Source organism: Bufo gargarizans, chromosome 1 (genome assembly GCF_014858855.1).
Source record: "Bufo gargarizans isolate SCDJY-AF-19 chromosome 1, ASM1485885v1, whole genome shotgun sequence".
Taxonomy (NCBI): Eukaryota; Metazoa; Chordata; class Amphibia; order Anura; family Bufonidae; genus Bufo; species Bufo gargarizans.
This window is the reverse complement of record NC_058080.1, coordinates 176,492,778-176,502,882: the sequence shown is the minus strand read 5'-3', so window position 1 is coordinate 176,502,882 and position 10,105 is coordinate 176,492,778. Positions and strand designations below refer to the sequence as shown.

Sequence of the window (10,105 nt, the reverse complement as noted above, 5' to 3'; positions counted from 1 at the left end):
AACCCACCTCATCTGCGCTTACGCTAGGAAGCCGAATGGTTATTTTCCTGTCGACAGCTTCTTCTCCATTCTGGGCCATGGAAGTGACATGCCCGTCCATATACCAGACCAGAAACCTGGTATTCATACTGAAGGATGTGATGTCATGTGAGATTTTTAAAGATAGGCTTGTCACATTCCAGAGTAGTCGAGCCACACACCTTCGAGATGGTAAGTATTTCGGAAACCTTTTTTTCTGCAGCCAAGTTACAATTACTGTAATTAAGGTGGGTTGTATGGGTCCCCTTTAAATAGATCTCTCAGACTTTATAAGGCTGGTGCACTCCATATCTAAATGGCTGTATAATCCTTTTTTTTTTTTTTTTAATCCAGCTTGATATTAAAATGTGCATTTTATGAGTGAAATATTTATAAGTAAATCATCATGCCTCAAATGTATGTTGATCTATTCCTTACTTTCTAATTTTTATGGAAATTTTCAGAAACACAAATTTTATTATAAAAGTTTTATAAAAGCTTCAACATTTTTTTAATCATTTATATTGCAGATCTTTTCAAATGATGGCCAATTCAAAAGCCGCTTTGGCATTCGAGGAAGATCGCCAGGGCAACTACAAAGACCAACAGGGGTGGCCGTGCACCCAAGTGGTGACATCATTATTGCAGACTATGACAATAAGTGGGTCAGCATATTCTCCAATGATGGCAAGTTCAAGGTAAACCCATTCTAAAGTATTTGAACCATATTTCTTCCTCTAACTACTCTAAAACATAAAAAAGCCAGATAAAATGAGTTACTCAGACCTGAGTAATAAGCACCAGTGTTGGTTTACCGGAGTGGAGAACGTAACTCTCACTTACTGTGGCATGTTAAGGTTGACCAGATAGCTAGCTTTATTGGATTTTTGGATTCTTGCACCTTTCATGGCCGTAGCTGTACGGTCCATCATACTCCTTTTTTGACTACAGAAGAAATGTTCACAGGAATCGGCCTTTCTTGAAATTATGCCTAAGCTGGTCGTGCTCCATGTTTGATGGGATTTAACCTGGTCACACAAGCACCAGACAGTGGGTCAGACATTTTACAGAGGCCCGGTGGCTCAGTGGTGGACTCTGTTCCCTTGTGGTACTAAACTGATAGTAAATTAATTTGCATATCGATAATGTAACCTTTTTATGAATTTGTAGTTTAATCTTAGATTTCATAACAATGACTGAAAACTGTAGAGTTGTATGACAAGAAAAATATAGCTACTTTCTGATAGAAACAATGCCTCCCTTGCCCATGGACAAGGTCTAGTACTGCAGACCCCACTTCTTACCAAGAGTGGCACTGTTTCTGGAATATAGCAGCCATATTAAAGCACCACTTAATTGACTCAATGATTTCACATTTCTCTGGCTGTCAGGCTCACTTCCCTCTCTAAAGCTATTAGTTTTGTTGTTGTGCTCGTTCAGTAAGATGAACACCATATATTGGTCAGTTGTGGTGATCCATCAACCTATATGTGAATGAACCCTTAAAGACACAGGTCTCATATGAAGAAGCGGGAGCTGTTGATTTCTTGTACTGATGGTTATGTATTTACTTGACAGACAAAAATTGGATCAGGAAAATTGATGGGTCCCAAAGGTGTATCGGTTGATCGCAATGGACACATCATTGTGGTAGACAACAAGGCTTGCTGTGTGTTCATCTTCCAGCCCAATGGTAAAATAGTAACCAGGTTTGGAAGCCGAGGCAATGGGGACAAGCAGTTTGCAGGTACATTTAATGTAATGGGTAGATCATCTCCTCTTGGACATTTATATTTAGTCTTATTAATTTCCATATTATCTTTATGAAATGGAATCTGTCACCAACGACCTCCCTATCCAGCTGTATACATAGACACATAGCTGTGGTTCACCTGATTGAAACACTCTTTTCTTTTGTTGATCCAGGGCTCAGTCTCCAAGTAATATTTTTTGCTTGATGTGCAGATAAGGCCTTTGGTGCAATGAAGGTGTCACCATTGCTCTTGTTGCACCAACCTCCACTCCTTTCTGTGGCCAGGGAGGGGCTGGCCACAGAAATGAGTGGAGCGTGGGTGCAATAAGAGCAATGGTGACGCCCTAATTTCACCAAAGGACTAATTTGCATACTTTTAAAAAGTATCATAACTCGGGAACAGAGCCTCAGATCAATAATCGAAAAACAGTGTAACATCTTAATCAGGTGAACCACAGCTACTGTATGTGTCTATGCTAACAGTTGGATAGGGTTATGGCACACTGCTAGGATATGGCATAACATTGGTGGCAGTCTGACCTCTGGGACCCATGGCAATCCTGAAAACTAAGGGATGACTTCCCTTTGGCAGTTCTCCTTCACAGCCAATGTGCGGGACAATCTTTGAAGTAGCCACAGTTTTAGAGCCATTCACGCAACCGTATTTTTCAGTCCACATCCATTCCGCAATTTTCAATTCAATGGGGCTGCATAAAATGCGGACAGCACACCGTATGCTGTCCATATCCGTATGGCAATTCTGTGGCCGCGCAAAAAAATCGTATGATTTAGGGCTCATGCACACGAAAGTTGTTTGGTCCTACAGCCGAGCCACATTTTTTTGCGGCTCTGACGCGGACCCCTTCACATCAATGGACCGTAAAAGATTTTGCTCTGTTCCGCGGGGCCACAAAAAAAAATAAATAAATATAACATGTCCTATTCTTGCTCGTATTTGCGGACCAGAATAAGCATTTCCATTGTGGAGAAGGATGTTTCATTCCGCAAAATGGATGGTATCCGTGTTTTGCAGATCCATAATTTGTGGTCTGCAAAAACTGATACGGTTGTGTGAATGAGCCTTAAAACTAGAGCTGCAGCCACTCATTCAAACATCATGGCAGTCCCAGCAGTCAGACCACCCCAATGAAATGATGGCATTTCCAATTGATATGCAGTTACATGCTATGTAAGATAATATTTTTGGTTTGCAATTGTGCAAATTTCCCAATTATCTGGGACAAGTCATATGTTCAGTCTCATATATATTCCTAAAAATGTTACATGTCCGCTGCAAATGTTAGTAAACCACTCGCATCATATGAAGCAATTACTTCAATATTGGGTTTACAGATTTCTGCTACTATTTGCTAAATGTTAACGGCCTGTAACCTTCTCCGTTTTCTAGGACCCCACTTCGCTGCTGTAAACAGCAATAATGAAATCATTGTGACGGACTTCCATAACCATTCAGTTAAGGTAATGCATTTTTACTAACTAGGATATTGGGATAGTGTGTTGCTCCTGGGTCATGTTCACATGCGGAGGATTCTGCTCCTAAATCTGTACAGAATTTGCTTTCTGTTGGCAATATATGTGAACAGGTGTATTATATGTATGTGCAGAGTAATAAACCCAATAAGTCAACGTTCATTATAGCCACAGCTCCCAGACTGAAAGGCATGTGCTTTGGTCCCGTTATATATATTTTTTTCCTGTTTCCGTTCCATTTTTTGCATTCCGTATACTGACCGTATAAGGAACCATTTATTTCAATGGATCCGCAAAAAAAAAAAACATAAGGTACTCCGTATGCCTTCCGTTTCCGTATTCCCGTTCAAAGATAGAACATGTCCTATTGTTGTTCGCATAACGGACAAGGATAGTACTGTTCTATCAGGGACCAGCTGTTCCGTTCCGCAAAAAACGGAATGCACACGGACGTCATCCGTATTTTTTTGCGGACTGCAAAATACTGAAAAAGCCATACGGTTGTGTGCAAGAGGCCTATGCCAAATATGTGCCTATATATAAACGGTCAGTATAAACACGGAGACAGTGGTAAAGTCGTATTTTGTGCACATCGCCCTGGGAAAGCTATTTTATAAACTGTTATTTGAATGGCTTTACTTGACTACCAAAATAAAATATTTAAAGGGGTTTTCCAGGCTCCAGATATTGACACCCCGGCTTCAATCTAGCACTGTTGGCTGCAGGGAACAGCTGATCGATAGGGGTTCCAGGTGTCGGACCCCAAATGATCTGATATTGATGACGGCTTATCCTGAGGATGGGTCATAAATATCATGAGCCCAGAAAACTTTTAAAGAATATTTACATTTTTGCAACCATTAGTATTGCTCCTAATGCAACTTTGCAAGCAGACTTGATCACAATATGCCTTTGTGTTTACAGCTCCCTTTCAGACCTACACATTTGTAGGCTCAACCATGAAGACACACACAGGAGCAGTATATAGAGGGCGTCACCATTGAGCAGTATATAGAAAACAGAGTTTTACAAACTTGCATTTTTCATTGAATTGGAACAATTATCATTGGTAGAAAAATAATTAATTGTTTAAGGAGGACCTGTCTCCCTGTCCTGACAACTGTAGCAACTATTTGCATTCCCATGTAATAACATTTTGGAGCATCGATTCTTGACTCCATATTGTGCCGTTCCTTTATTATTCCTGCTATCGATGTGTCCTAAATGTCCAGATGGGAGGACCCCTTTACATTGTATTAACTTGGACATTTTATTTTTATGTTACAGGTATTTAATCAAGATGGTGAGTTTACCTTGAAGTTTGGATCAAACGGAGAAGGAAATGGTCAATTTAATGCACCAACTGGAGTGGCTGTGGATTCCAATGGAAATATAATAGTAGCTGACTGGGGAAATAGCAGAATACAAGTAAGAACTCATGTGTTCCAGAAATATACACACTGCTTAGGAGTACAAAGATCATTCTCACTACCAACCATTACAGCTATATAATCCATCTTTAAGACATACTAGTAAAATAAGAACTCTGGCTAGCAGACATGAAAGCCACTACCAGTGAAATGAGGTATAGTGCCTTCTGCTTCATCTACGCATGTGCAGTGGGCCACAAGGGCAGTGTGAATGATGGGAGTAGTTATACTTACAGTTCAGACACTCCCTGGGCCATGGAGTGATGGGAAGGGTGCACCTCTTCCTCCTTCGGGTCACAACCTGGTATTGTGATTCTCCTGCCTGGTGGTGTTTTGGGGTGCCCTTGGGGTTGAGAGGTGCAAGGCAGGGTCCCTAGGCAGCAGGCATTGGCTGATAGTGGTGGAGGCAATGATGAGGCCAATTTAACAGTGGAACATTTCTTTACAGCAGTTCAGTTCTCAGCATATATAGACTGGCAGATCTTGCACAATGTGAAGTTTCCACAGTTCTCACCGGTTACACAGTAGTAGACAACAGGTCAAGATGTCTCTTTAAAGCAACTTTCCACAAACTGCACTTCTCTAGCTGAGTTTAGCATAAGCATCCAGAAATAAGGGTGCACAATACTAGTTCCACTTTGCAACCATGGGAGCCCCCTGTATGTCAGACTAAGTTCTGCACTCTCTGTAGGGTGCTGTACTCTCTGTTAAATCTGCACTTTCCTGTGCGGGATGCAGGTTCTCAGCAGTCTGCCACTAGTATATGTCCAGGCACTGGAGGCGCCTATTCTCCCAGACAACTTGGCCATGGTGTCTATAAATTATTATTTTTTAAGACCGCTACTCTCCAGTCTTTAGCTTCTTCACACTTCCTCTCCACTTTTCTCTGGCTAGTTTTGCCCCAGGGCTGTCTCTTTTTGAGTTTGCTCACTACACTGATACACCAATTTTTGGCGTATATCTGTCGCAGATTCAGTTGCAAAGGGGATTTACGGCTGAATCTGACTAATTCCCCATCCACGGCACGTACATCAAATGGGGGCGTGGCGTGGTTGAGCCAGCCGGCCAGGTCTCGTTTATCATTTTCTACGCCTGCTTTAGGTATAAAAAATGATCTAAATCTATGCCAGCAAGAGGATGTACCTAAGTTATGTAGATCCGCTGGCCTCTATATAAGTTAGGCGCATCAAGCACCAGACTGGGGTATTATGACTGGCGGTTAAAAAGCCAGTCTTAATAAATGACCCCGTGAGTGTCTAGATATCCACTGTCTCATCTAGCTTCTCTTCCCTATGGGAAGGATATCAAAGTCCCACCTAGCAGCGGATTGCTATGGCCTGTTAACCCTTAACTGCCTTTTACACAGGAATTGCATTAACACAATAAAGCACATTTGCAGTGGATACGGAGGTAGCAGTGGGACGCTGCACATGCGCCAGATGCTGCTGGAGATGAACGTATCATTTCTTATACTAAACAATACAGAAAGATCCGTATGTGGAACGCTGAACCCCAGCTGCATAATGGCATACTGCTGGTATAGGGACTGCAAACCTAGGGACCAGTTTCCTGTAAAGGAAGGCGGCATCAGTATATGGAATTGGTCTTCTTTCGCATCCCTGGCATGCACTGCTGGCTTTGGCATTTGAATATTCTAAATGGATTGAATGTCATCACAGGAGTGACAGGCCGCTGAAATCGGTTATTACACTGTACTGCCCTCAGTGAGGGCAGCATATGGAAGCCATCAGGTTCCCTTCAAAATACAAGAATTTTTTTTCAGTCAGATTCTATACAGAGCAGGTCTGTAGAGTACATCTAAAGCCAACAGTTAGAATAGAAGAAGAGTTGTTTTGGCAACTTCTCCTTTACAGCCCAATAACATGCACCAGCTTTGTTGATGGCTTTAGTATTGAGGACCTATAGTATACAGAGCACCTTGAAAGCTTTCCTTTAAAGGGGTTGTTCAATTTTTACTATTGATGACCTATCGACAGGATAGGTCATCAATATCTGGTCAGCTGTTTGAAGAGAAGCTATGGGACAGCTCCCATCTGTTCAGGTGAAAAGGACGGATCTGTCCCTTAAGGGTGCATTCACACGACCATATAAAAAAATCTGCATCCGTTCCACAAATTTGAGGAACAGGTGCGGACCAGTTCATTTCAATGGGGCCGCAAAAGATACAGACAGCACACTGTGTGCTGTCCGCATCCGTTGTTCCGCTCCGTGGCCCCACAAAAAAAGATAGAGCATGTCCTATTCTTGTCCGCAACCTAAGCGGACAAGCTTAGGCATTCTCTATATGGCGCAAATCGCGGAACGCACACGGCCGGTATCCGTGTTTTGCGTATCTACAATTTGCTGACGGCAAAACACTTACGGTGTGAATGCAAAAGTGAATGGGGACACCATAGTTGTAATTACACTACCCACTTCTCCAATTGTTGTGGTGATCAGGTAAACAGACCTTCTCTTTATATGGCTGATAGGTCCATAGTAAAAGGCGGAGAACCCCTTTAAGAGTGAAAGAATTAACAGGCCTGATTTTACACGACCCTAGTAACTTTGAAAATTTGCCAGAATTTCATTCTAATCCCAACTTTATATATGATACTTGAAAATCACAACACTTCTAATCCTGATGTTAGTGTTACAGGCTATATATATATATATGTATGTATGTTTTTTAATTGAATGAAACTTCTTTGTGTGAATGTAATGATGATATTTCTAAGTGATTACAATATAACATCAAAAGTACAGTATTTTACGCCATATAAGACTCACTGGTCCATAAGACGCACCTAGGTTTTAGAGGAGGACAATAAGAAAAAACATTTTTTATTAGAACTCAGGTCAGACCAGCAATCAGACCCCCAATGTTAATAAGACCCCAACAAGACCTCAGATCAGACCCCCCAATAAGAGCCCCATGCCTCTAATCATCCCTCATTGCCTCTCATATTAACCCCCAGCAGTCCCCATTTCCTCATATTACCCCTCATATCAGCCCCAGTAGCCCCCATTGCCTCTCATGTTATCCCCTATTGCCTCAGATCAGCTCCCAGCAGCGCCATATTGTCTCAGATTAGCCCCCAGCAGCCCCATACTGCCTCAGATCCGTCCCCAGCATCTCCATATTGCCCCCTGCATCACCATATTGCCCTAGCATCAGTCCCCAGCATCTCCAAATTTCTCCCCCATTATCTCCATAGTGCCCCCAGATCAGTCCCCAGCATCTCCAAATTGCACCCAGCATCAGTGCCCAGCATCTCCATATTATCTGATGTTTTCTAAAATAAAAAAAACACTTGCCTCTCCTGCTCCTGGACGCAGCCACTCCTCACCTACATTGCAATCCTCTTCATCCTGCTGTTGGCTGCACACAGAGTGAGATCACAGGGCGGACCCTTCACAGCCGACAGAAGAGGACCAGGAAGCGGTGATTACAGAGCCTTCACCCCTTCCCTGTCCTCTGGTACTAAGGAGCACATCCATAATGGAAGCGCTCATTAGTATTTGCCCCCTAAGACGCAGTGGCATTTTTCCCCCTCTTATGGGGCCCCATTATGGGGTGAAAAATACGGTATTAATGTTTACTGGGAAAACTGAACAATTGAGAAGAGGCTCTAGTACCCTGTTGGGCCACCTCTAGCCTGTATATAAGATTAAATATGGTTGGGCATGGAGGCATACAGGTTCTGTATGGTATCCTGTGGTAAATTTGCCCCAAAGCTGCTCGATTAGCTATAAATGTGGCTATAAATCACACAGGCTAAGGAAGTGTTGCAATCTGTTGGAGACATTTCTGCTGTATGTGGGTGATTATCGAGCTGAAAATGCCAGTTGGAAGATCTGCCATGAAAGGCAACAAATGTGGCCGCAGGATGTCCTGTACATATCTCTGATCTTGTAGTGTCCCTGGTATCAGCCCATGCCCTCACTGCTCCCCACAACTTCTAACAGCTAGGTCAGAACAGCCTAGATGGCAGGCATTTAGTCAACACAACCATTCTGCTTCTCTGAGTCCAATAAATATATAATGTTTTTGTTTTTAGGTTTTTGATGGAAGTGGATCATTTTTGTCTTACATCAACACTTCTGCTGACCCATTGTATGGTCCTCAAGGACTGGCTCTTACTTCAGATGGCCATGTTGTTGTAGCAGACTCTGGAAATCACTGTTTTAAAGTTTACCGGTACTTACAGTAACTGGAAGGCCACAGTTTTTGGGGATTAACTGCACTCAATATGAACCAATGGATCTTCTAGCAAGATGGATGGAAATGGTTTCCAAGTCATTTTCTCTTATTTAATCTCCATGTGACCATGTTTACCTTTTAGCGGTGGCTTGTGTCTATGTTGGACTGCTTCACCACTACACAATGGAAAGTTAACTTTTCAGTGTAAAATTGGATGCCATTAACCTGTTACTGGAAAGTCTGAAACACAAATTTATAAACCCTGATCTTGTGCACTTAGGTCTTTGACCTCTTAGAGAATGAACTCATGGACATGGTGCTCCTCGGTGGAGCTTCCACATTCTGTAATTAGTTGTTGTCATACATCATTTGCTCAGCACTGAAATCCAGACGTCTTCTAGCTCTGTGTGTCCTGGTAGGTATTGTATTGAAACATAGGAAAAAACCTTGGTCTTAATATTAATGTAACATATTAAATGTACATGTGTATTCAAAAACTTTACAAACTGTTGTCACATTTGTAATAATGGCCTTAGTCTTCTCTACACAGCCATTTCCAGTTTATGTGCACTTCTATTTATCCTGTGGTACGTTGATAAAGCATCATGAAGTACATGCTGTTTCATGTCATGCATCTTTTTCCATTTTGTATATAGAATTGAGAATATACAACTTCAGATGAATGTTGATTGTGCATCAAATGAGAGGTCAAATTTGGATAATTAGCAGTGGAGCTATGCCTTATTGACTGATGTCCACTGATACCAAAAAATGATCAACTATGGAAACCTTGCATGCTTTCACTGTACTTCAAAGCGTACCTGAGCTTTCCAAAAAAGTTTGCATAATGCTGTGCTTCTAAAGTCTTTTTCAGCCATATTATTCCCTGTTCCAGCTCCACAGCTAGATGCATTTCACTCAGAAGCAGGGGGGGTGTCTTTCTTCTGTGACATTTGCCAGTACTGTACTGCGGTGACACCCTTTTCCTTACTACTTAGCTCAGAGAACAGATAAGGAAGGAGAAATCACACCTACAGAAGGGCTTGAGGCTCCCATTATCTTCAGAAGCCGTGTAGAAGCAGTTCTTTTATCAGGCTCACAATCTCAGCTAGCTCTGACATGCTCCCCATTTCCTGTGAACCATCTTATGCATCTGTTACCAGGGGCAGATCTTGCCCGACAACAGGCAGTGGACTGTAAATTAGGTGG

At 42.2% G+C, this 10,105-nt stretch overlaps 1 protein-coding gene across 3 annotated transcripts in view; it reads left to right on the top strand.

Moving 5' to 3' along the window:
- TRIM2 (tripartite motif containing 2) overlaps positions 1–9,509 on the top strand; it is a 90,478-nt gene extending 80,969 nt beyond the window's left edge. For all 3 annotated transcript variants that reach the window (XM_044300317.1, XM_044300308.1, XM_044300326.1), the window contains exons 8-12: positions 549–716; positions 1,597–1,765; positions 3,180–3,250; positions 4,550–4,690; positions 8,754–9,509. In XM_044300317.1, coding sequence (XP_044156252.1) covers positions 549–716; positions 1,597–1,765; positions 3,180–3,250; positions 4,550–4,690; positions 8,754–8,906 — 702 coding nt within the window. In that variant the 3' untranslated portion in view covers positions 8,907–9,509. The remainder of the gene's footprint in view (positions 1–548; positions 717–1,596; positions 1,766–3,179; positions 3,251–4,549; positions 4,691–8,753) is intronic.
- The last annotated feature ends 596 nt before the right edge of the window (positions 9,510–10,105 follow it).